Source organism: Xiphophorus maculatus, chromosome 20, assembly GCF_002775205.1.
Source record: "Xiphophorus maculatus strain JP 163 A chromosome 20, X_maculatus-5.0-male, whole genome shotgun sequence".
NCBI classification, from domain to species: Eukaryota; Metazoa; Chordata; class Actinopteri; order Cyprinodontiformes; family Poeciliidae; genus Xiphophorus; species Xiphophorus maculatus.
The window spans coordinates 26,440,260-26,466,863 of NC_036462.1; the positions used below are offsets into that span (position 1 = coordinate 26,440,260).

Here is a 26,604-nt window from a genome sequence, read left to right on the forward strand (position 1 = left end):
GCTACAAGAAATGGGAACATGTCGAGACGTGTCCGAAATAGCTCAAGTGTTAATACAGAGGGGGGAAAAATTGAGGAAATGGCTCTTTTTTTTTTTCAAGCGAACATTCGATGACCGGAAGCAGAAAACAATCGGCTCATCTCAAACCTTCTCCGAAGCCTCGATTTCAACCATTTTGGGGCAACGCATTCCACCCTCTGTGGGTGTTTTGTGGTTTCCAATTACCTGCTGAGAGACTGAGGGTGGTGAGCCTGTGAAGGACCATATGGTTAATTGGGGTATCAATCCTGTCGGCTAAAGGCTCCTCAGCTTTCTGTGTTGGAATACAACTGGCTATTGTTTTAAAGGAGAGACAGAAAAAAGTTCTGGGAAAGGTTGAGTCACGGGGGGTTGAGTCAGTGTGGGACCCCAGAGTGAAAACTCTCTCTGTAACAATGTGCTGGCAGGTTAACTCATACCTCTAGAACTCTTTTCACATTTTATCACATTACAAACCACAAACCTCAATGTGTTTTACTGGGATTTGATGGGAAATCAAGTAGGTCATAATTTTAAAGTGAAAGAAAGTCATACATGGGCTTCAATCATTTCGCAAATGATCTGAAAAGTGTGGCATTGATTGGTTATTTTGGGCTTTAAAATGTTTATATAGATTCCATATTTTTAGAAACAAACATCAGAACAATTTGATTGGCTGCTTTTCCCCATGGGCCCGCCCCCAGCTACCGATGAAAGCTGCTCTTTGCTCTGGTCCAGCAGGGAACGATTGGATAGCTCCAGTTTTCAGTGGGTTTGGTCACAGTAGTAACACAACAAACTGGTGCTTAGCAAGCGCCAGCATGACTTTGTGTCCATTTTTGGATGATTGACGGAGCCGTTCAAAGCTGGCAATATTGTTTTGTCCTACCACCTCCACCAGTGCCACCCATCAGATTACAATTTAACTCCTCAACCATCTTTCTACAGCACCAAATACAAAGCAGATCCAAGCTGCCAGCCAGTAAGAAGAAGAAACTAATCAATTTTCAAAGACAAAACCTCTGAAAACGTTTCAGGGTTAGCCTTGCTCATAAGCAGCAGGAATGTGGTGGCTCTGTTTGTTATTAACCACCACAACATTCTCTCACATGCCTCTCATGCATGCACATTAGAGGGGTTACAGCGTTCTATGGCCTGGAGCCTGGATTTGTTTAAGGAAAACGAAATGAGCACACAGAGGGACAATGAGATAGCCCCGGTGGCCGTGCGCCAGGGGAAACAGAAGTGGCATGTCTGGTATTTGACTTGGACAGGGAAAGATGCGGTGTAGATGAGGCCGCAACGGCGAGCTCATGACGGGGTTTCTGAATGACTTACTGTTAGGGCTCGTTCTGCACCAGTAACCCAAGCGCGAGGGGGGAAATGATGTGCTGTCTAATATAGCGGACCGTTTTTCCCCCCCATTTGGTAGCGATTTGCTCAAACGGCCGGGCACGGTTCACAGGCGATCGTATGGAAACTTGGGATGTATGGAATGCGCAGATAAGTGAAAAAGAAAACAAGAAAGCAGTCTGAGTCTGGCCCAGATGGTCAAAAGTCAACGCAATCTTGCAAATTCTCACAACAGAAGCATTTGAGAGTCTTTACAAGCAGCAGTGACATATGCTCCGATCGGTATCACGTTTCCTCAACGGTAATATGAGCCTCTAATGATCAAACCTAATCTCAGTAGAAGTCCCTAAAGCAGAGGTGGTGAACCCATTTTCATTTTGGGCCACATCAGGGTCAAGAATGTCCTCGAAGGGCCGGCTGTGACAGAATTTATTGATAAAACCCATAAATGTCAATAAATAACTGCCTCTGCATTTAAACTTCAATAAATAAATAATATTGAACTTGAAATTACAACTTAAAATACAATTTAAGTACACAACAGTTACCTTGAAGGTTTAATTTATGAATCCCTGTGGAATCTGAAGCAGGTGTTGGCTACTTTTAAAGCTTTCAAATGAGCCATTTTGGCTCTCAGTCGAGCTACATGAAACATGTTGAGAGCCCCAAAAGTTGTAATTATAATTTTAGATAAATAGCTAGGATATTTTTGTTATTTTTAACCATTTTATTTCTATTTTGAGGTTTTAAAATAAAGAAAAACTAAACTTTTAGGTCTATAGTTAGGGTAGGCATTTAGCATATTATCATTTACTGCTAAAATTCTCACGGTTTATTGCCATCACAAGAAAATCCAGTTAATGTTTTTTTTAAAAACTGTCTTGTCAGGATTGTTAGTTTTACTATTTTCTCCACTGTTTGTTCAGTGAGTGAATCAATAAATATCCATAAATTTTAAAATATGATTAAATGCAGTTATTGTGAGAATCTTAGTGATACAAACCACACTTTTTTATGTGACTGCTGTCCTAAAGAGGCATTACAAATGGTTTGTTTTCCAAGAGCAGGATTTGTGTTTGTGGGGCTATTATTGCTGTTTCATGCAGTCACAGCCATACCGTTACCTAACACAAGAAGCAATAAATAGTTCCCATCGTCAGTTTATAATTATCACAATACATTGCGATAAATCTTTAAGTCCATATTGCCATCCCCAGTCTAAAGAGCTCCTTGTGGAGATGCATGTTGCAGACCCCTGGTCTAGAGGGTCACATAAAAAGCTATGGCGGGGTGTAGTCGCTTACCTCTGAGGGTCTTTTCCGTCCTCCACTTCATGTTCGGCGCTGCTTCCATCTCCTTTGGTTCGATCGCCCGCTGCCGGGTCCAGCTCGGAGTTGGCACTCTGCTCGTACGGCTCTGGGGCTCTGGGCAACGGGCCGTCGTCGTCCCGTTCGGCCATAGGGGTGCGGCGCCCCTGGCTCCCCACACTGCCTATGCTCCCGGTGGTGGAGCGGTGGTGGTGCTCCTCCGCTGACCCGCTGGCCTTCCTGGCGTCGCTGCACCGCTTCATGGCCTGCAGCTGGGAAAGGGGCACTATGTCGGCCCCCTGAGGCCGGTGCCAGACTGTGCGGCGCCCTGTAGAGTTGTAGTAGTAAAAGCGGCCGCTGTGGGGGTCAAACAGTTCCCACCACTGGTTGCCGTCTGCCTGGCGGACTGGAACGCCGGTAGGGGGATCCCAGCCGCATTCGCCCGTGGTCAGGTTGACATACATGCGCTCGCGGGAGCGAGGCTCCAGAATCTCCACCCAATCAGAGCTGAGGAGGAACAAGCCACAAGATAAAAGAGTTACCAGCAGGTAAAAAAACAAACAAAAAAAAACACAATATCCACGGATGGCACACGATCCACCTTTAGAGGTTGCAGTCACGCCTGAGCACTAATCAACTGGACAGGTGGTAAACAAGTCACGCCATTTGGCAGGCTGAGAGGTTCAAAAACACACGTGTCCATATGGTAAGAGCTTTAATTTCTGGGCTCCCCGTATGCGTCCATCTGTGTGAGTGTGAGCTTTGAGCGATGTCATCTCTGAACTGTGGGGATGTAGAGTGATGGAGTGTGTTCCCCTCAAACCGGGAGACAGGTGGGAATGTCGGTGGGAAGCCAGAGCGTGGGGTCGGCAGTGCCCGAACAGACCCACACGCTCTGGGTGCGCCACAGAAACCACAGAGCTCAACTACAATCAGAGCGGTCTGCAACCGCCAATTCAGCACAATGCAGGCAGGACACAAAAGAAACGCTGGGAGGGAGGAGGCGCAGGAAACAAAAGGAGATATGTAGGGAGGGCGGCAGATAAGTACGCCGCTGAAAAGGTCTGAACCAGTTTATAGTTCTACCATACATCAGAAAAACTTAAAACCCTGGGACAAACTGTTCCACCATTAGGTCAAAATATAAAAACTTTGCAGAGAGCAGATTTTAAACTGGGTTTTAAGGGTTTCTTTAACTGGTGAAAGTCACAAGAACAATGTTTGAAGCACTCTTAGGGAGGCACTAATCAGGCTAATGAATGGTAGCGCTGGGCGATGAATCAAAAACAATATATATCACAATAGACACGTGATCAATATCAACAGATAATATGTCTGATAGAATACTGAGCTTTGACCCAGAGCTGCACATCAGTCTGGGGCATGTAGAAACGGGAAAGGCTTTAACCTCTCAACTTCTCACAGCTAGCTAAGAAAGGTTGAGCGGCTAAACCCAACTCACTCACTCTGGTTACCGAGCAACTACCTGTGAAGTAACTTGAGCAGCAGCAGTTTATGGTTTTATCACTGTACCTCAAACTGCTTAAAATAAAAAAACAACGGCAAGGAGCGAAAACTGGATAAAACAGGAAGGGTCAAGTCTCCTGTTTGGCAGCATTTCACATATTTAAAACAAAAAAAATTAACCAATAATTATCAATATTGACAGACATGAAACGTTTATCTCGCAACACGTTTTTCAGCCCTAATAAATGTGCAGATTATCATTAAAGACACATTGAGATAAGAATTTTGTGCCCAGTGAAATGACTATGCAGATTTTCAATGATTCTCTAAAAGCTGCATTATAGATAGAAAAGGGATTCAAATATCTCTGTTATGCCTCCTGCAATAAATATGGAGGCGACGTCTCACTGTGTGAGAGAAAAACCTAAAAGTAAAAGAGCTTACTTTTTAAAATGACATTAGCATCTTATATCAGTCATTTGCATCACTAAGATGGCTAGCATCATTAAAACTGGTTTTTATGTTAGACTTCATGGGTCTAAGATTTCCAAATCCATTGTAATCCATGACAGAGGATGAAAGCTTAAACAGGTAAAGCAGAGAAACCTTTTTCCTCTGCTACGCCTTTCCGTTACCTCCTGGGCCTTAGGGTTGCTAGGTGACGGTGTAGTGCCCGTCTATCGTCACTTAATAATCCAGAGGTTTTGAAACGACTCATTTTCAGGTCACCAAAAATATCAACTTATTGCTAAAAACAGCTGGTTGTTTATTTTTAAGTGATTGAGTTGTTTTTAGAAGCAGTTGAGACCCAAATAGAAGTACAGAAACATGCAACATGTGAATTTAAGCAATGTTCAAAATCCAAAACAAACTCAAAACGGACAAATATGCAACTATTGTGTAAAAAAAAAAAAAAAAAAACAAGACTCAAAGGCCTCCACTACGACAATCAAATTAACATCTGATAAGCATTTATCTAAATAAAAATAAACAAAGTGCATGAAAACACTGTTAGAGCTGTGTATCCAGGCCGTTAAACTACTGTACTTTCTAGACTCCTTTGATCTAGTTCACCAGTGAAAGACTTTATATATAAATTTTAAAAAAAGGCCAGGCCTATTCATGAGGGAAAAAGGAGAAGTCCTTCACTGAGGCGATGTGTAGGTCACCCCCAGAAGACTGCTTAAAAAAACCCAACATATAATCTGTCCTCCTCTCTCACAATGACCACTTGAAGATCGTGGCAGACTGAGCTCCTTTTCTCTTCCTTTGTGTCCCACCCAGCTCCAGCTAAATATCTCTGGCAGAACGGGCCCGTGGGGATGAACTGGTGTCACTGGAATCTGCTGGATATTTGGCCGCTTTCCCAGTCTGCGACTCTGGGTGGGTGGAAGAAAACCTCCTCGACTCCTCTCTGTCGTTTTGTTTGTAGGCTTGCTGTCCAGACTACCTGTGCTGCTCAAGGGGGTGCAAGAAGCTTAGCGTGGATCAGAGTGTGGAACAACAAGCGCACATATGCGCTCCTTGAGCTCGTGCCAAGTCTCCGCTTGTGGGCTCCAACTCGGGCTCAGAAATAGACACAGAAGACTGGTGCCAGTCAGCCCTGCCAGGATTTACACCGTCACCCACTCTGGGAACGACAGCTGTTCTGTTTTAACGGGAACGCCTTGAGTAATACTGCGGTACCTGTTCCGCCGCACTTTAAATATGGAGTTCAGTTTAATCGGGTGCCAGAAGCAGCCTGGGGCGCTCCCGCTCCCTGATAAAACATCCAGGTAAATGCAGAGCAAACACGGAGGGGAACATAGGAGCCTTCCATGCACTATTTTCCCATGCGGTTCTGGGCTCTCTGCTGGGCAGCCATCTGCTTCATTCCCTCACACCGGCTCCAACCTTCTGACGACTCGATAAGAAAGCTACATTTTATGGCAAGGGGGCACATGAGCGTCAAAGAACAAGCTGCCATTGTTGGGCGCAATGTCTGACGTCCCCCGAACTCAGAGGTCCCACAAAGAGAGCAAACCATTAGAAGATGACTCGCAGACTGATTAGATCCGTAACACTTAATGGCTGGGAAGCCTGGAATATAATAGGCCATTCAAAGCGAAGTCAACAGTCAACATCTCCCCCCACCCCACACACACAACACACATACCAGAGCCTTTATCCTTTTATTGCTCCCAGTCTCTAAATGAGGCGCTCCCACACTAAGAAGCTCAGCTGCATTCAGCGACATTTAGCTGGCTTAATCACCACTTTCTGCCTAGGGAAAGTCTGAATCTATCAGACAAACAGGAGTAGCAACGTGTTGGATGAGGTTTGTCCCTTGACTGCCTCAAATGTCCACTGTAGTGAAGAGGGAAGGCAGGAAAGCAGGATTCAGGGGGTCAGCAGTCAGGGAGGTGGCCGACGAGTTGAGCGGCGTAGGCTGCGTCAGTCGCAAAGGCCGGCTCCCTTTGAGTACATAATCAGCAGTTAGAGCTGAGAGCTAGCCTGCTGGGCTCTGTTGACATGAAAAGATAAGTAGAAAGGCTGGCTAGTGTTCAGGCTGAAATTAATATTGAGGGAAAACTGCAAAGACAAGCAAAAGCCTTTAACAAATTTACCTTAGGAAAAACAAGATTAAATGGTTTTTTAAAATATTTTAACTAAATTGCTGCATCGATTAACCTCAACAATGTTCCATCCAAGGGGCGATGTACAGCGTAGATTGGTCACCAGTTCATTAACAGGGTTTCACCAACTCAAATGTAAGACTTTTAAAATTATGAATGAAATTTAAAATTTCAATTTGTAGCGCGATGTATATGTAAAAAAAAAAACAAAAAGATGATAAATTTGCACTTACCCGTGATAAAAAAAGCTAGCTAACTAGCAAGGGTATATTGGCAGTTGGCTACTGGTAGCCTCAATTAAAGGGAATCACAGAATGCAGTGAAGAGGTCTGCACCTGACTTGAACTTTAGAATGACAGAGAAGTTTAATAAGGTCTGAGTATACGAGATTGTCCTCCCACAACAAAATTTAAGACCATAATTAACTGATTTAAGTTGCTCAATTTGCATTTTTTAAAAATGAATTTAAGTCATTTTAAGGCTTTAATTTCAGATACGTGAATCTAGGACTTTTTAAGGTGCGTAGACACCCTGATTAAAGATGTACGGCTTTTGCACCAAAGAGGTTCCAGTATTTAACCAGCCAGTTCTTCACTGGCTCCGTTAAAACAAACAAAAAAAAAACACACACAAATTATTTGCTTTTCCACCACCCAAGAGCCAAGCCAATGCCGTGTCATTACATCACTATAAAAGTCTCATCCACTTAGTGATCCTTCCACTGTTTTATGCTGTGTTTTTGTAAAGGACTGTCATGGTTGGAGAGAGCTTAACAAACAGGGAATACCAGCAAACAGATATCTGTACAATACCAATCAAATTTATGTTTCACAATCCTAATCAGATGATCTCTCATCGGTGCCAGAACCGCTGGAAAATCAGAGTTAAATAACTTTTACGGCAGAATTGATCAACAATGACACAGCGTTACAGAAGGGACCTGGAGATGGCATTTATGGATTCAGTAGAAAATAATTTGCCGTTTTCTTTTTCTACATGGCACACTGAACCTCTTGAATTCAACGAAAAGAGACATTATTGTATACAGTTAGGAAACCGTTTGTTTTGTTGTGATGTTACTTAGACTTGGTTGTTGTGAATGTGGGATGTTTTTACAGTTTTTTCTTTTTAATTTAGAGGATTAAAGGTGAAGCTAAACTCAAAGTATGGAGCTCGTAAATTTTGAACTGATTCGATTTCAGATTTTTAATCTGCTTAAACCAGTATTGGCAGGTAAAAAGAAAAATCAACGCTTGGCTAAAAACAACTTGCAAAGTTAAAATAAAAATGGTCGTGGCTGAGATTTTAATTTAGGACCGTCTTGTTGTGAAACAGCTGAAGTAACAAATAGTCATTAATATACTTCATGAACAAGGCAGAACAAAAAATAGAGAGAGAGGAAAATTGTTTTTGTTGCATAGCGCTTGTAAATAGTATTCTGTGTATGTAAACTGCACATGATACCATGTAAATTAACCTCAGTTGCCTCAGCAGTAGGCAGTCTGTCTGAGTTGAGAGGCAAACATGAAAGAATAGCTGAGTGCTCTACATAATGTGCTTCATGCTGTAAATGTTCATAAATGGCTTGGAATGCAGTCTGCAACCAGCTCGCTGACATTCAGCTCTGACAGGAATGGGTTTTTTTTATTGATCTAAAATGAACTTGATACGCACGCGGTCCTATGACTGATGAATACAGCACCTGATTTACCTTACGGGGAAACTCCAGCTGAAGCACACCGGTTTCTGTTTCACTCCAACATTGGGAATGGAAATTTTTCTTGTCCATTCTCTTCTTTCATAAACTCTCCAAAGAGCTGCTTTAACTTTTTGTGTCTCAGAAAACATAACTGCCCAAAAGATAGAAGAACTAGGAAGAAATGTAACGTCCATTTTATTCTGGTGTGAAACAAGGGTTTCTATCTCCCAACTGGGTCAAGGAGACGCTTCAGCTGTGTGTTTTTTCTCTTTTTTTCCCCCACAGCAGCTAAAAATAAAGCTGGTCAAATTGTAAATCCACCATCAGGACTAAAAGATACAGAGACAAAACACACCTTCCGCACCATCATATCAGTGGTGGGGATCTCAGAAAGCTCTCTCGCAACTTTCTGGGAGAGAAATAAGACATCTATCAAACAGATTTTTTACCGTCAACTCCAAAAATAACTGGGAGTGAGGGCAGTGTCCCAGAGCGAAGGAAACAACAGAACATGGAATCTGCCCCATTGTTCGAAGCCAACGCCAAAGTGTAAATGGCACTTTTCCCAGTAGCTGTAAACATACAGGACTGGACAATGCAGTCTCTGGAAATAGGGCAACGAGTAACCATGTGTCATTGTCCAGTTGTGGGTTTCAAACAAACTTGAATACCAATGAGTTCAACAAGGAGAAGGAAAGAAATAAATAGAGAGTTATATAGTGAACTCCAGTGGTAGCGTTTAATCAGATCATCAAGAAACGGCTGAATTGCAGCTTTCTGCTTCATTGCCACTCTGGCATTTTGCGATGAACTGATAGGACACCTCTGACAAAGCACAGCAGAGGCTGTCGGTGAGTTCCCGTTTTACACATGATAGTCTAGTAGACTCGGTTCCTTTGGGGATGAAAATTTCAATATTTGTTACATTTTCCGCTGGTGTGTTTTGCTTTCACACTGAACCGTGTCATACAATTCAAACTAATCAAAAACCCTGTTCCCCTCCTCACCAGCGGTGGCGCTGCGCCAATAGCTACTCCAGGAAATAACACAAAGTTGTCCAAAGACGACAGGAGCACGACTTCCTCTTTCGCAAAAAATGTGAACAACAATGGATTAGCGTCAGAATTTAGCAGTTGTAGGAGTTCTCTTTTGTCTTTGGTAAAAGACCACAAGCCATTTCTCCCGCTAGCGCAAGACACCTGTGTTTGTTTTGGTTGTATTTACCCCGAATGCCTTGCACTGTAGTTCTTTTCATGCTTTGGGAGCGGTCTCCGGTTTGCTTGTGTCCAAATATGCATTCGTACCACCACAGAGTTCATTCCAACTGAACCGAGACCTAGGTTTTTAGGCGGAACAGAGTCTGCATCAGAGTTCGATTGCGCTTTCACACCTCCCCAAACGAACCAGACTTTCTAGGCAAAGGAGAGATAGAGTTTGATTAAAGTGAACTAGACTAAGAGGAAAGCACTGAGGCAGTAAGTTGCCAGGTAATCTAGAACATTCTCCAACAAACAGCCCACTCTGAGCTGTTTCTGATGGACCAAGGCAGGCGGAGCTCTCACACAGGGCTCGCCATTCATCCAGGAAACCTTAGCACCCTGAATCGCCGAGCCCAGCAACAAGTGCTAGGGGTCCACCCTTTACCGGTGTATTTACAGGAGTAGCTGCCTCCTATTTCTGCTCAGATACCGACTTAAAAATAAGACGGCGCCTCCAGGGAAAGGGAGAAGTGTTAAATCATCTCACCACACGGAGAAAAGCAGTTAAAAAATTGTGCAATGCTGAGAAACTACTGGGTTATTTCCCCCAACAAAGCATGCAGAGGCCTGTGAATGAAACACAAGACATGATCTGCCAAAATACAAGACTTCTGTTTGGTTATGGATAAAGCATGTTCAAAGTCTATTCAGGGTGGCTGCTAAGCAACGCGCTTATCTAAATATTGTAAAGCACGAAGCGTAGATATGGACCGACAACAGAGCGCTTGGCAGCAGTTCCAGTAGCTGTAACTGTAAACCCAACACGCTGCAGGCCCCGAAGCCTCGCTTCTGTTTCGCAGCGTGACGAGGAGGGCCGTGAAACCAAATGGAGGGGCCGCAAAAGCCAGAGTTGCTCCTGCAGGAAAACAGGAAGAAACTGAGATGAGGTGCAAGATGCGTGACCGGGGTCCGGCTCACCACCCCAGATGTCCGGAACAATCCGAAGAGAGGGGAGAGTGCACATACCTCACATGACAGAAAAACGTCCTGCACCTGCGGCGCACACATTCTCTGGGGCTTTTGTTTAACACCTCCCATTCCTATCGTGTCAGAGGGAGTAGGGAGCAGGACACAGCACAGCTTGTATTCAGCAATGCTTCTTCAGGCTTTCTGAGGAGCCTTTGAAGAGTTGTTTTCTGTAAATGATGGCTGCTTTTTAGTCCCAATTGAAAAATCGAAACAGTCCCTTCAGTTGATTAAACTACTGAATGTCACATTGTATGCAATTGACTTGTAGGGAATCACCTTACTCAGACAAATAGCAGGATTACTACTGCAACAACACATTATCAGTAGGGTAAAACTAACCTGTCTCTCAACGGTCTAACCAAAGCTGTTTTTGGGCCTTTCAATTTGTTTTTTGTAAATGCAAATGAAGAAATGATCAAGAAAACTGCCTCATCAGCCAATCTCCAGAAGGATTGTTTTTTTTATATGGAAAACATCTGATCTTTTGTTTATATATATGACTTTGTCTAGTTGACTGATTTGTAGGTATGTTTTAAGTTTCCTAAATACCCATTCTTCTGGGAAAGGTCAAACAGACTGGTCTAAAAAGAAATGTACATTATATTAAAAGACATAACACAACTAATCCTGAAAGACATTTCTCTTAAGGGGGGCATTGTGTATTTTCTAGGCGCATATTGGGATTTTATAGCACAATCCAGTAACTGTTACCTTCAGTTGCAATAAAAAAGGCAACATATATGAAACATGACTGAAAAGAAATTTGACTTTGCAATTTGACGACTTGAAGTTGGCCTCTGTCTTTAAGAAGCTCCTACTCTGACACTTCGCCTTCACCACGATGCTTCTCATTACGCCGTTTGACAGTTCTTAGGAACATGGGACTGAAAAGTAGTTTGCTTGATAAGCTAAGCAGACTTGCAGTTTCACTAGATGTTTGCTAATTGCTGTTGCTAGTCTGAAGGAGCTGGGTGGGAAAGTTGTGTGGGAGGATGAAATTATACAGTCAGTATTTACTAATAAAAGTACTTATAATGGCAGCTGGCTGCACAAGTTTTCATTACAGGGCGTCTGGGATTGAACACAAGTGAGCGCCACACTTTTCAGAATCATTTGTAAAACATGTTGAAAACCCATTCGTCATTTTTATACGTCTGCTAGGCAGAGTCCAAATTTAAGTTTGTGATTGTAAAGTGAAGATCTTCAAGTGATATGGAGACTTTTGCAAGGCACTGTAACTCTGCTAGAAATATCTAGGAGGTATTCATCCCCACAGCAATCCACATTAAAGTTAATGTTAGGATTCAGGGTGTCATTTACCCATCCTGATCTGTCTTTAGCTTAGTGTTTGTTTTATATACCAGACCCAGTCAAGCCTGCAGCACACTAGTGGTGATTCTACAAAATCCTCTTCTATTTTCTTAAACAGCCCCACATTACAAGACCCCTTAGATTCTCCACAAAATTTGCCAACAAATACTTTGGATTCCTGAAGAGAAATGATGGCGTGAACTAATCCACAGACTTTCCCTTTGCTTCAAGCGTCCTCCAGCTTCCTCTTCCTGTTCTGTTCAGATCTCCAGCAGTTGTTGATGTCCATTCCTCACACGTTGAAATACGAGTTTGTGGGGGGAGGATCGTCTTACGCTCTTAGACACGGGAAGCACGCTAGAACTGCTTTAACTGAGCCAGCAAAGAATGAAGACTGGAAGAAGAGTAGACTCAACAGGTCAAAAATCTGCATGCCTAGTGAGGGAAACGGGGGTCGAATACGATAGAACTGTAGGCACCCCCTGCGCTCTTATCCCTGTGACCGGATTCACTTCCAAACATTGGAATAAGACTAGAAAGCTGTTAATAATGGCTGAAACAATGGTCCTAAGACTGCCTTATATTGCATCATGTGAAATCACATATGGAAAGTGTTCCCTCTCTAGGACGTTTTATCTGAACAGATAAATGTCATTGCCACTTAGTGGAGAAGAGTAAACAGACTCTCAGTAATCTCCAAAACTGACTAGTGCAGTTTTGAGAGATGGGCCAATATTTGTTACTCACCACAATGACGCACCCAAAGGTTCAACAACCAGACTAACCAGTTTGCTCGCAGCACTACAGGACTGGCGCATACAAACTAGTCTAAACATGGGGTTTTTCTTAGACTGATGCAAGGTAAAAAAGAAAAAAAAATACAAAGAAAAACATAACCTTTTCCAATCAGAGTTGTTCAGCAAAACACTACCCGGTTGAAAACAAAGGCAAACTAGATGGTGTGTGATGTGGACACTGATATCACTGAGAAAAATAGGTCAACTTGCTCTGGGTCAGAATGGGATTCTGGGATTCTCACAGTATCACAACCTTAACCTTGTGTAATATACCACAGTTTTGCTTGATCACAGTCCTTGTAAACAAGGAAGAAAATGTATGACATGATCCTATTGTGTTTATTTCAAATTAAACAAGTCAAATTTAAGGCTTTTTAAGAACTTTTAATGCCACCTTGAATGAAATTTACGACATAAAATCATAAATATATGGAACGGTTGGGGGATCCTGTTGTACTAGTCAAGCATCACAAAGCCCTCTGTGGTGCCTAGCTTAAATGTGTTTTGTACAGAATGCACCTAGCCTCATATGTGTTGGCAGCAGAAGTGAGCCAGTAGCGAAAACAAACGTCGTTCAGGCCAACTGGATCTGCACTTAATGATAGACACAGAAAAGTTAGCTAGCTAGTTAGCATGGACATATTAGCAGCTAGTTAATGGTAGGCTTGACCATCTTGACTCACAGAATGCAATGAAGACTCATGACTCAAACTTTAGCTACACAAACAACGTACTGGCCCTCTTTCAGCCAACCAACAAGCAGTGTGCAGCAACAGGTGGGGTAGGGGCAGCAACTCCGGTCTCTGGCATGTCTTTAAAAGTACTTTAAGCCATTAGAGCAATATAAGACTTTTGAAACTGCGACCTTTTAACCCCTTTTAGACTACTGTCTACTGTTGCATTAATTCACTGAACAACCAAAGTATTGTATGTGTATCACTAATGCCTGTTGATGCACACTCCGAGGATCAAATTGGAAACACTTTGTCACTGTCTGGCAGTCAGTTTATTTTGCCAATTAGCTTACCAAATACATGTTAGATCTATGTGCTAAGTATTTAAGTTCAAAGCAACATCAGATGGATTTAGAGTCTGACAAAAACAACGGTCCATACATTTATAAGGGGTTAAAACTTTGGTATACATTGGTAATTGTAACTGGCTTGTGCCTAAAAAGCATTTTGTAAGGGGAAAAAATATGGTACCTTGTACATAAGAATGTCCCATGAAGACACGTGACCGTATGGATTACAAAGCCTTTGAAATAAACCTTTTTCTGAAGCCTGTGGTGGTGCACAACAAAGCCAACTATTGTCAGATCAACAGGCGGGCGCTCATTCAAGGAGGTCTCTGTGCCGCCACCACACGAGGAGAGTCTAGCCAATCAGAGGTAGGGTAAAGGGAGGAGTCTGGGTCATGTAGGAGAGGTGTGGGGTGACCTCCAATACAAGCTGCCCCAAATTTAAAACAAGAGACAATTTCCGCCTCTCCTTTGGCACAGACTTAGAATGGGATCCCACAGGGTCACCGAGCCGCCTTGGGCAAGGCCAATGTTTCCCATACTCTCTTCCAACAAACAATTTTACATGGCTTGAGTGAATTCACGTCCAGGAGCCGCCAAACTGATCAGACCCAGCTGAAGCAAAGTAATTCTCCACAAGTTGTGAAATAAAAGCGCCTAACCCTTTCAAACAGCTCCAGGAGAAGGTTTTTGTGGGACGGCACTTCAAAGCTTCTTCAGATACCCGGCCACAGTGTCTGCCAACAAATTGAATGAGAAGAAGCGTTGCTCAGATCTCTCTATGGAGAGTATTGCCAGGTCCGTCGTCCTGCATTCTCCCACCAGAGCTTTCAGGAACCTCCACCCTCCATCCAGTTCAGCTGAACAGTCTGTGTCTGTCTGAGGTCGCACTCGGCAACAGGATCACTGAACTCTTGGTATAGTCATTCCTGAAATCCCCCCCCCCCACCGAAAACATTTGGAGACTTTTGAGGTCAGATATGAGAACGGGATCAGTGTTTAGCACAAACACGCCTCTAACGTTGGTCTTTGTGACAAAGCTGTCACAAAGCGAACAATGGGGTCACTTGTCCAAACAAGATAAATCCAATTCCTACTTTATTGTTGTAAATTGTATTGTATTTCTTTTGCTGGTGATTCAACAATTCAGTCGCAGTAAATAGAAAATCAGAAACACCAATGGAAGCAAACCAAAGTAGAGGTGGAGAGGCCTACTTGATAACTAGATTTCTTAGTACAAAAACAGTACCGCATCATAAAACAAGCATAGTGAGTGGTAAAATGCGGTGTTTCAAATAAAGTTTCATCTTACAGGCTTTACATACTAGGACTACTTTGACCAAATTCTATAAGATTAATGTATCTGACGTGGGTGAGGACCTTTTGCTTTAACTGGGCCACCTGCTCTCTCAGCAGGCTGGCGGCGGAAGCCAGGTCGGTGTTCTGGGTTTTCAGCGTCTTCACCTTGTCCTCCAGCCGTGAGATCCGCTCCAGTTTGTGCCTCCGACATTTGGAGGCGGCGATCCGGTTTCTGAGCCGCTTCCGCTCGGCTTTGATCCGCTCCTGCGAGTCCATGTCAACGGGAGAGAGCGGCGGGCTCTCCCCGAAGCTCTGGACGTCGGGTACCATCTGGGGCTCCTCCTTCGGTGGCTGAACCGTTACATCGTTAGAGAAAATTTGATCTTTACCATTATATTAATTTAATTTTTCAATGGAAGGTGGTTCAACTTTCAGCCAGTCTCGTGACAGCTATAAGTAGACCAAACAATGCCATTTCTTTCTTTTTTGAAATTTTCTTTTTCAATTTTTGAACAATTTTGTTAAAAAAAACTTAACATCCCTGAAACATCTCTTGCTAAACAAAGACCACATACGTATTTAAGCAAGCTGGTCCCCGTTTGTCTTTCCACCAGCAGTAATTTGTACCATCGTTTTAAGAGGAGCCCCACCTTCGCCCCGCTCCCCCAGATGACATGATAAACGACGCCAGCGTCTAATCCCGGCGTGGAGCTAGGAGGTTAAAGTGGAGGTCAGTGGGCGGACGAGGAGTCAGGCAGGATACGCATGTCCGTTTGTGTTGTCCTCTGGAGGAAGTGAAGACGCCGACCCTCCAGGATTAGAGACGCAGAGCAATCTGGTGAAGATGTTAGCGCTCAGTCTGGCCGGGGCCCGACGGGGAGAGGAGGATTTAAGAGGCCATGGCAGGGGATCAGCATGCAGGGAGAGATTAATATTTCCCAAACAATGGAAGAGCAGTGCAAAGTTTTGTTCCACTCCTGTGTGATTTATACCTTTCACTCAGTTTGACAGCCCACTGGTACCACATGCACCGGCTACATGGGTTAGAACGAGATGAGTCACCCGTTCAGATGTCTATCTGCTTGGTGCAATGAGTTATTATCCGCTTTAATGCGGCTGAGTGATGATCAGCATTTTCCGCGTTGGCTTCGGCTCTGCTGTGCGCAGGTGAGGCGGAGCAGCTTGCAGAGCACGAAAAGTGCGCAACATCAAATGGTTGTGCAGGTGAAGATAAACGTGTTTGACTATAAACCACCTTAACCTCATTACGGAGTCACTGTTGCAGGTCACGGCGAACCAGGTTCAAATTAGAAGGGTGTGTTGGGTTCAACAGAGCTGATCCGCAGATCTGAACAGGATTACAGTTCAGGACAAAAAAAAAAGACATGAGAAACACTAGGGCTGCAGCTAAGGATTTTAGTTATCGATCAATCTGTTGATTGTTTTGACAAACAATTGATTAATTATATTTTTAAAAAACAGTCTGCAGATTTTTAATTTGACCCTTTTTTATACTGTATTAGAAATACATTAAAAGATGCAAATAAACCAGTAAATTCAACTCATTTTTAAAAGTGGAAAAATTCATATTTTGTTGCCTAAAACTAGTGAAATGCTTGACCATCTGTGGCAAAGGATGCATAGCCAAAAATAAAAAATAAAAAAACTAAATAAAACTTCTATCAACAACATATGAGATGCGGTATCAAGCAGATCGGTTCATTACTTTTAGATTAGCAGATCAATACCTGGAACTTAATAGATTTATTTATTACAGTCAAAACTATGCCATGCGAGTTCTGAGTGAAAACCTTTTAAAGACAAACTTTTGTTTTTTATCCAAGATGCATTTTTACAGTTTTGTACTTCTCTGAATATGTTGTACTTTCAGCAACTGGTCTTTTTGTGAGTCTGTATACTCCAGTTAACGATTAATCAATTAAGTTAGTTGATGGTTATTTCAATAATGAAGTTGTCGTGATTGAGCCAAATAATTGTTTCAGCCCTAAAGAAAAGCAAACATTAAATCCTGGTGACATTTTTAATATTTCAAAGTATTTTAGAAGCACTCAACGTCAAAAACACTTTAAAATGTCCCGCAGACCAGCAAAAAGATTAGTTAATTGTCCGAATTTCTTGTCTTTTTGTCTCTTTGACAAAACTTTGATTCATTCTGTAAGGAAGATAGGTAGGGAGTGTGTAAAGTAAGTGGTTCTCCTTTTGTTTCAAACTTCTACTGCAGCCCAACAGGTTAAACACCGAGGTGACGTCCCATTGTGATCCCAGCCATTCATATTAACAAGCCCGTGCAAGGAAGATAAACTCTGCCTTGCGACGACAACAAATGGATCGGAGTTTACGCCATAAAATGACGAGAGACGAGCTTAGTAGAAATGGAGAGGAAAAACCTTTAAACCGCAGCACCCAGGCAGGATGGTGATGGGATCTGCAGCACCCAAGAAGCCATGTTGGCCTGCTGTACCAAACCAACAGCTTCAGGCTATGCAAACCACATCAATAGCTCTGTTTTTTTTTAGATCATGTATGTGGAACAGCTGTCAACAAGAGGTCTTTACAGTCAAATAAAAAAAAAAAGTTACCACTAGGTACACATGTACCAGGGATAAAACAAAAATGATTCTCATGGCCACAGCTCCATCAACTGAGCCATAACAATATCTAGGGAATATGTATACATTTTTTACATCTTTCACATATTGTCACAACCAAAAGCAATGCATGTCACTGAGATTTCATGTGGTAGACCAGCACAAAGCTGTGCATTCTGTCGAGGAAAAAGGTTGGATGTCTGTGAAACGCCTTCACAAACAGGAGATATGAAAAATGAGGTGTGTATTTGTATCAAGTCCCTTTTACACTGACATCCCTAACTAAAACCCTGCACAACTCATCACCCTTGTGTCATTTCCTCTCACTATTGAGAACAACAGTGAAAAAAACAGCATCATGAAGACCAAAGAGCACAACAGACAGGTCTGGGAATAAATAGTGGAGATGTTTAAAGCAGAGTTAGGTAACAAAACAACATCCCAGGATTTAAATAACTACTGAATGGAAATACTATGTCACACCAGAGAGATATGGCTGTTCCCCACAAACACTTGGGGGTCAGGAGCTTCCATCAGGAAAATCACTTTACATCACACTAAACGACGGTGAACATATGAGGAGAATCTAGCTGTGGGGGCTGAAATACAATGGAGGAAAAAAAACAGAGTAAAGTTTTAAAGCACATCTGCTCTGAAAAGCAGATAGTGAAGACAGAATACGAACCCTTATGGCTGAGGCTGACTGAGCCACCAGTGAAACCCGGAGCAACAAATGGGAGACTGTGGAACATTTACTGGCCTCCTAAACCACAGCAAAGAGGAAAGTTAGTCCAGCAAATTACTGGACGAGATCAAAGCCAACCCAGACTTTGTGGCTGCTGGTGGTATATCATTTGGGAGAAGATAAATCTCAAGTCCCTCTACAGCCACTGCTGTGCTGTAGCTCGTTGAAACTCTTAATTAGCGACAAAGAGCTGCAGACGTTTCAGAGTGAAACCTGTTGTTTTCAGCGCTAACCGTTAGCAAACTATAGCAGCGTCAATATGAGTGTTAAAATAAGATTACCAACAGAACCAGACGACACATTTGCAAAGAGAGTCAACGAATCGTCTAGTTTTCCATCCTTTAAGCCTCTCTTGCGCCGTTTTTATCCACAAACTGTAAAGTTTTAAAATTAATTTGAACTAATTAACCAGCAAGTGGCGCGAGAGCAGTCGGGATGATCGCGAGCGGACACACCGAGCTAAACTTTCTGCCTTTAACTTCGCATGAAGGGAGTAAACTTACCTCGTCCCGGCCATTTCTCACATTGTAAACCAAGCGGACGCAGTGAAGAAACTCAGCTCTGGTTCGGAGGTTGGTTTTTCGGAGCGGTGAGTAGCAGGACGGTCCTCCCGGCGCTGCCTGCCTGGGTGAATCCGAGATGGAGTCTCCGCCTCCCCACGTGAATCGTGGGGGTGGGATGGGGGTCACCCGGTCTGCAACCCCCACCGAGGCACTAATACAAACTTCCCAGCCCACATTGAACTCCTCCTCCTCCTCCTCCTTTACTCCACGCCACTCGCCCGCTTCACTCCGCGGCTGTCCGACGACAAGCCGCAGCGTTTGTGACTCATTCAGAAACGGCTTGAAAAGTAGACCTTCCTGCCTGCCACCTTTAAATAGAGCTACGTGAAACCCATTACTGTTAACCAAATATATAGTATATGAATTTCTGAATTACCCAATCTTTTTATTAATACCACTTTCTAACCCTTTACTTGCTCTATTTTGGGTTCAGTGGGTTAGAAAGATAAAGTTGAACCTGTTTCGACTGCCAGGTGTCATGTGGTTCTGTTCCGGTATACTACTGAAATGGAAGGCTGCTGTATTCACCGACTTTCAGAAATCTTGTCTCTCAGTGTTTAGCGAAACGAAAGGTCACCTGAAATCCTACTCTTAAAGTAGGGGCTAAACAAGCAACCCTGAGTTCAGCATCCAATATGGCCGCTTATGAGCGTTTCCTATAGGAGCAAAGAGCAGCAAATCGGCTCGAAATAGCAGCTATTGTACAGTGTAGTGGGTGGAGTCATATATTTGGGTGGCAGTCCAGAAAGTAGCATCCATATGCAACACAAACTCAACAATGGAGGACATGGAAGCTATGTAGACCATTCTGCTTAGTCTGCCATTGTTCTTAAAATCTCCAAATACACTCAGTGGTAGTTGTGAGTTTTTTCAAATGACAGGTCAGATTATTGTACAGGGGTACCAGTGACTTCACCCCCTAGCCAATCAGTGACCTACAGTCTTGACACCAAGTATTTCAACCTGACTCAATACTTGGGACCCCAGCAGATAAGTTTCTAAAAAAAAAAGGAGGGCTGGTACCATGCAACTGGAAAACGGTTATTAACAGACGTCGCGCTGTGTAGGCGCTAATGTAAAAGAGCCTTACATTATAGTAATTACTACCAGTATAAACTATAAACCACTGGTTTCTTGTATGTACAAAATAGATAAAAAATACTTGGTAGACTCTTACTCCATAATTGCACTTCCCACCGTTTTCCAAATTGCAACCAAAATGCCCTCTTCTCTGATTTGAGCCATTCACCTGACATCCAAAGGTGACTCAAATGCAGCATCCGTACATAAAATATCAACTGTTACTAATCAGAATCTCAGACATTGTTTTTTTTTTAAATTGGGCAGTATGGCTTTCCACCCAGGGCAGCACACCACAAGGAAAGTCATTTGTAAACAGGTTTTAGCTAATTTTCATAATGACTCAAAGGAAATAGGTATTGTTAGAAAGTGTGTACACAAATGATTACGCTGACAGAGCATGTGCTTCACAGCTTATGATTCAGTGTTGAATCAAGAGGTCATTTAAAATCTGAAATGTTTAGACTGATTACGCCTCAGCTGGATAATTTGATTTGGAGTAACAGCAAAAGGGTCTCACCTTGTCAATGCTACAAACTGAACTGATTAGAGAGACAAGTTTACTCAGATCTTGGTTTGCTATTTCACATATCACTCAAATCTTGGACTCATGAAAATGTTTAATTGTATTAGAGAACATATTCACCTTATCTACCCATTTTTAATTATGTATTTTATTTTCACAAGCTGTATCTCGCTGCTCTCTGAACTGCAGCACACTGTGTAAACACTGCTCAGCGTATTCGCCCAAATGAGATCCTATCCAGTAGACAAGCAGACAGAGACACCTGCTGGACAAAAACAACATCATGACAATAAAACAATAAAATGCATGCCATTTTTTATTTCAAACAAAACACTTTATTATCCACAATTACTATCAGCTCTATTTAGGTCTATGGAAATGTTTACAAAGAAAAACAAAACATGTTCTAACAAAAAGCAAGTACTTCACATCAAGTATTATTAAACTGTGTTTTTCCCCCCCTCTGGCACAGAGTAGACTATGTATTGATTATTGTACACCTCATCACAGTGAATCCTTTAAGTGCTTTTCTCACGTAAATAAGGACAAACATACAAATCGTGGGATTTCTGAAGCCGCTTCTTACCCAATACGTTCATTTTGTCAACTTGTATTGTACATTGAGGTCTGCCTCTTAAGTATTATAAAAAATATTGTAAACATTTATATTAATTGCACAACATACATTCAAATACATACTGTACTGTACAGCAAAGGTTTAATTCCGTGTTGTTATCCAGTAGCACCATGTATAGCAAGCTAAACAAACTATATAGAAACCTCTAAAGTGTGGTACAAAGGAGTAACATCGAAGTCACTAATGTCACTTTGTGTTCAACGGTCAAAAATCCTTCTGTTCTAACTGTGAGGGAGTGTCCAGTGAAGGCCTATTCAAGGGTTTTCTGTGTAGGTGGTTGAATGATTGTAAAGGAAAAGTCTGGTCACGTCACATCTCACGGCTCTGAGGGAGATGATTCCTCATAAAAGACATTCATCAGTGTTAAAAATCAACTACACCACAACAGGTTATGGCGAGGAGTTGTGTTTTTTTTTTTTTTTACAGTTGGTTGTTAGAAAGTTCACATCACTTCCATGTGCAAACACGTCGGTGCAGTAAATATGTTTGTCTGGTTCCTCATCAGCACGTGCCACGGGGACATAACGAGGCCGTGATGTCATCGTGTAGCAGCAGAGTCGAAGCGTAGCTCATCGTGTTTCCATCCCGGTCCCGTTTCCCGCCAAAGAAAGCAGATTAAAGCGATATTCTGTATGTTATCTACAAGGATTGCTGTCAAAACCAAACGGCTCCTGGACACCAAACTGACCCGAATGCAAATGATTATGAGATATTTTCCGATGCAGATAACTTAAGAAGTTTTCTTAGCTTCTTCAGTCTTAGTGTCTCATTCACGCAAAGGCAACAAAGAGCAGCTCTCCCAAAAACTAAACCCAGTTTAGAGATGAATAGTATCTCAAGTTCATGGTTCAGCGAAGTGTGGTCAAGGTCCTTAGGTCTGTATATAGTCTCCATGCTCCGTCCTCTGCTGGAGGAGGCTGGGGTGGTTTGGGGCTGCAGGTGCTTACCCAACCCAGCCTTCCCAAATCTGTCCTCTGCAAAACAAACAAATAAAGCCATCTGAGTTAAAAGTGCAACCTGAGGCATCTGATAAATCTGCTCCAGTTCTTTCTACCGCCACTGCGAGAAAAAGCAAAAGTAGACGATAGGAGGACTGACAACACAGCATTATAGAATGTTTTTTTTTCCCCCCTGCATTGCATGACTGTTATTGACTAGACAAGATGAAGGAAGAAAAATGAGCCGCAGCTTTGCAATGTAGGTTGTTACTGTAAATGAATGAGTACAGAGCTAAAGCAAATGGCAAGCTGCTGGGTCGTCTGAGCGAGCTGAACAAAAACCCGGAGAGAAACAGGGCGACAGGAGTGGAGCTTGTTTGGCTGACTACAAATAGCAGATGGGTTATGACAAACTCACAGCGACTTGGACGAGGGCTTCTTCATTTTTGGCCTCTTTCGACGATGAACTGGCCTGAGGCATGCACAGCATGTATACACGCGCAGGCCAAATGCACGTGCATGGAAACAAACAGGTATAGACGCACACACGGCGTACACACGTAGAGGCATGCACACACCCACACACACACACACCCCCACACACACACACACACACGCACACACACACACACACACACACACACACACACACACACACACACACACACACACACACACACAAAACAGAGACGAGTCATTAGGGGTCAAAAACAGGACCGGCAGAAACAGCAGAGCAGTGCTTGCATGTTAGCCTGTTTGGTGTTTGTTTGAATCACACTAAAAAGGTTTCGGACTACGATAAAACATAGAGGCTTAAAATAAATTCAGATTATTATTTTTATTGATTCCTCTGACCGCAGACAGTAAGCAGAATCATACAGTGCCTTGCAAAAGATTTTACACCCCTTCAGATTTACACTTTTTCAGTATCAAGGGAACCACTTGTTGCTGCTAGCGGGGCCAACCAGTAGTCATAAGGGGCCGTAAGCAGGACTTCATTATGTCCCGTCCCCCTTTTCAGCACCTCTAACAGCGTTTTAATCCAGATGTGTTGGGATCTGGAAAAGGGGGTGGAGCTTAAAGCAATCGGAGATATGGTAAGTCAAGGTAATTTTATTTATAGAGCACATTTTCAGCAACAAGGCAGTTCCAAGTGCTTAAAAATGAATTAGAAGGAATTACAACAAAAACAACAAACTAAAGGGGTTTCGCTGAATTCTTGTTCTGATAAGGTTGATCTAAGGTAGTAAGTTCCTCTGGATTCTAAGTTTGTTCTAATTCCTTGTCTGGAATAAGCTTGAAGGAGTTTCTCTGCATAATCTAAAAAGTATAATATTGGTCTAAATAGTGAATAATCCACAATTTCTAAAAGTAATATAAGTTTGCTTGAACTAATAAGAATATTAGAATAAACAGGATGAAACGACAACATTGGGAAGAGATAATTGATCTTATTTGCCGAGACGAGTTTATAGACAAACCCAACCTCAAACACAAAAAAACCGTTAAACTCATAGCATCAGATGTACTATGAAGATTATACTTCTGCACTTTTATAAAGTAAACTTCACAATTCCCTTAAAATATTGTAATCTTTCAATTTATCGATGCCGAAACCAATAAATCAAACCTAATATTGTCAATCTTTATAAACAACAATTTACGGGAGGCTCCTGAAGGTCTGGGGTAGGTCTAAGTAGAGGCTTAATTCACTTATGGGCCGGGCCGGCTCTGACTGCTGGGTATGCGGAACCTCAGCCTCAAATTGTGTGCTGCCTGTCAGAAGCGATGCCTGTATTTAGTTATCTTGTTTGTTATGTAATGTTTCTAACAAACCTCTAAATCCTAAACAGGGTTTTACCCTGAGATTTAATCACACACACTGCTACCCTCTATCTGGTAATCAGGTGACTTCTGATAGCAGATGGTAACACTGCAGTTTTCTAGTGGTAGTGTAAGGACTCCGTTTCCCTTTTTGTATCATTCTCCTTCCACCTTGCAGACACGCCCTACTTTGTGTCTTAACAGGGACGATCCTGATGAACTTATAACATGACAAAATGTAAAAGTGTTGTGTTCACTTTTGTGAGGCACTGTAGACGAAGCTTTGCCGTGCAGACAGAAGCCTCCCTGATTTCATTTTGTAGCTTTACTTCCATCTGGAGTGCTTGTGAAAGTAATCAGACAGGAAGGCATACCCGTATTCACTGAAGTGGCTCCTCTCCTTTCCCCCTGGAAGGAAGTTAAAGGGATTAACATCGCTCCGAAATGACTCGAGAAAAAGTGACTAATCACGTTCTGCCTCGATAGGCGTCTTACTCACCCTTCTCCGGGTTGCACTGCTTGTGGCCCTTGCAGCTCCTCAAGCCCATGAGCTGTTGATGCATTGAGTTGAGCGCGTTGCGATCCAGAGTACTGACAGCATTTATCAGCTGCGGGAACGAGTGAGGACAAAATGTCAATGAGCACTTTGTAAACTCTGGAAAATGTCAGTAAAGCTCAACCCCCTGTGGACAAAGGAATGCACTGCTTTCTTTTTTTTTATAGTTATTATTGTTGAAGTATTTATACCCTCCTCTATGGGTGTGTCTGTGCAAACAAAATACCTGGTAGGGGTCGGTACTGAGGTCAAAGTATTCCATGAAACCGGTGGCAAATTCACAGAACAGGAAATTGTGTGTGTCATTGATGGTCCTCAGGCACCAGTACGTGTTGTTGTTGGCACTGGTGCACGCACAGAACGGACCCACTACAGGGAGAGGGAGGCAGAAGGGGAAAGGGAGGGGGCAGATTTAGAAAACAACAGCTTTTCAGAAAAAGGTCACCATAATATTGCTTTTATCTCATCTGCTGTGACAAACGGCAGCAGAGGTAGAAAACGCGTTCCAAAACACTTTCTGAAAAGCCATTTGTCGTTCCTTACTCGTCCAGAAGGGGGCGGTCTGCCAGTGATGGTTGTCGTGGGTGAAGCAGGTCAGACCAGGCATGCTGCAGGTGTCGTTGTTCTGGAGCCTCTTCAGGAATTTGCGCAGTTTTTTTCGGCGCTTCTGCTCCTTCTGCAGCCACTGAGTCTTCTGCTTGGACGGCATTCTGACGGGAACAAAATCTATTATAGTGACTGAAATATTAAAAATGACATAAAAAGGCCTTAACTAATGAAGTAAAGTTTTACCTGAGAGAGTGCATTTGCTCCACATTTAGCAGATAAGCCTCCTTATTCTTGAGAAGATCACTGAGGAGACAAATTTCAGCCGTCACACTTGGTGAATCACCGTGGCGGTCTTAATTTGGATGACTTCCTCACCTGGGCGCGTTGCACTGGCATTCCTCAGGCCGCACCTTTTTCAGGTGACCTTTCACCTCACGCAAGTTCTTGATTTTGGTCTGCAAGGTTTCAATCTGAGAGCAGCGAGAAGAACCAGAGAGTCACCTGGAGCACGTTATATGTCAGACAAGCTGTGGCGTTGGACTGTTTCGGCAGAGTTTAGATAAAAAATGGGAGCACCTCATGCTCAATGTGCAGTTTGTGGTCCTTCCATGCTTGAAGGGACTTGTAGAGGCCCCCGTCACACTTCACCGTGTCGTTCATGAGGATCGAGCATCTGCACGTAGAGGAAAATACGTATAAAAATACGTGTGTATTTAGTACAACACAAGTGAAACTTAAAATCCATTCGGTGTAAATGCTCCCGAGTGAAACGAATGGATTTATCTGACAGTGGAAGCCGAAGGTTAAAGCAGAAATCAAAGTTGTTCCTGAAACTATCCCCTTAAAAATGCTTAAAAATATTTTGAAAATCCAGTGAAGTTGTAGTTTAAGCTCAAATTGAATCAAATACCTGGCAAGGCTATTTTATTTTTGTTAAAATATTATGGAAAACAGAGAATTTATTAAAAATGAATACTCCTTGAATTTCATCTTATCGTCCTCTAACTAACTTGCCTTTGTCATTTTCATTCAAAAACAGATTTCTTGGTTGAATGGATTATGTTGCAAATCTATATTTGTGAATACTTAATAAAACTTTCAATTGCTACACCTTTTATTGTCATTATTTTAGACTTTCATAAAGCAACTTAAGATTAATAAGATTTTATTTTCATTGCAGAACTTAAGAATAGATTGTTTTAAAGACGCACAAGTATACCGACCTACCTTGTTGTGGATGCGTCTCCTCTTTCTCCAATATGTAAATTCGTGCATTTCTTGTTAGTAGTTGCAGTACGTCAGCAGGTGTGTGTGTCCTAATGTGTGTGAAATGGGAATCCTTAATTTGCATTTGCTGTTTTTTAAAAGATCCAATTTAGGATTGGGTTTGCAAATTAGCCCATGGCTAGAAAACCTCCGTACAAAAACAACGGATCTTTGTTTTCATCATGCAACGTTGTTT

The 26,604-nt window shown here is 42.6% G+C and overlaps 2 protein-coding genes across 5 annotated transcripts in view; both read right to left on the bottom strand.

The window, feature by feature from the left end:
• LOC102232283 (rho GTPase-activating protein 39-like) overlaps positions 1-19,229 on the bottom strand; it is a 44,178-nt gene extending 24,949 nt beyond the window's left edge. For both annotated transcript variants that reach the window (XM_023325400.1, XM_023325399.1), the window contains exons 1-2: positions 18,973-19,229; positions 2,676-3,185 (exon numbers count right to left, since the gene is read on the bottom strand). In XM_023325400.1, the coding sequence (XP_023181168.1) occupies positions 2,676-3,185; positions 18,973-18,986 (524 nt within the window). In that variant the 5' untranslated portion in view covers positions 18,987-19,229. The remainder of the gene's footprint in view (positions 1-2,675; positions 3,186-18,972) is intronic.
• Positions 19,230-20,941: 1,712 nt separating this feature from the next.
• The window catches only part of LOC102222582 (extracellular sulfatase Sulf-2-like), a 56,098-nt gene continuing 50,435 nt past the window's right edge, over positions 20,942-26,604 (bottom strand). For 2 of the 3 annotated variants that reach the window (XM_023325206.1, XM_023325205.1), the window contains 9 exons: positions 25,719-25,815; positions 25,518-25,612; positions 25,386-25,445; positions 25,137-25,303; positions 24,820-24,962; positions 24,537-24,645; positions 24,412-24,445; positions 22,632-22,685; positions 20,942-22,249 (listed from right to left, as the gene is read on the bottom strand). In XM_023325206.1, coding sequence (XP_023180974.1) covers positions 22,219-22,249; positions 22,632-22,685; positions 24,412-24,445; positions 24,537-24,645; positions 24,820-24,962; positions 25,137-25,303; positions 25,386-25,445; positions 25,518-25,612; positions 25,719-25,815 — 790 coding nt within the window. In that variant the 3' untranslated portion in view covers positions 20,942-22,218. The remainder of the gene's footprint in view (positions 22,250-22,631; positions 22,686-24,411; positions 24,446-24,536; positions 24,646-24,819; positions 24,963-25,136; positions 25,304-25,385; positions 25,446-25,517; positions 25,613-25,718; positions 25,816-26,604) is intronic. The other variant, XM_023325207.1, reaches the window with a different exon arrangement.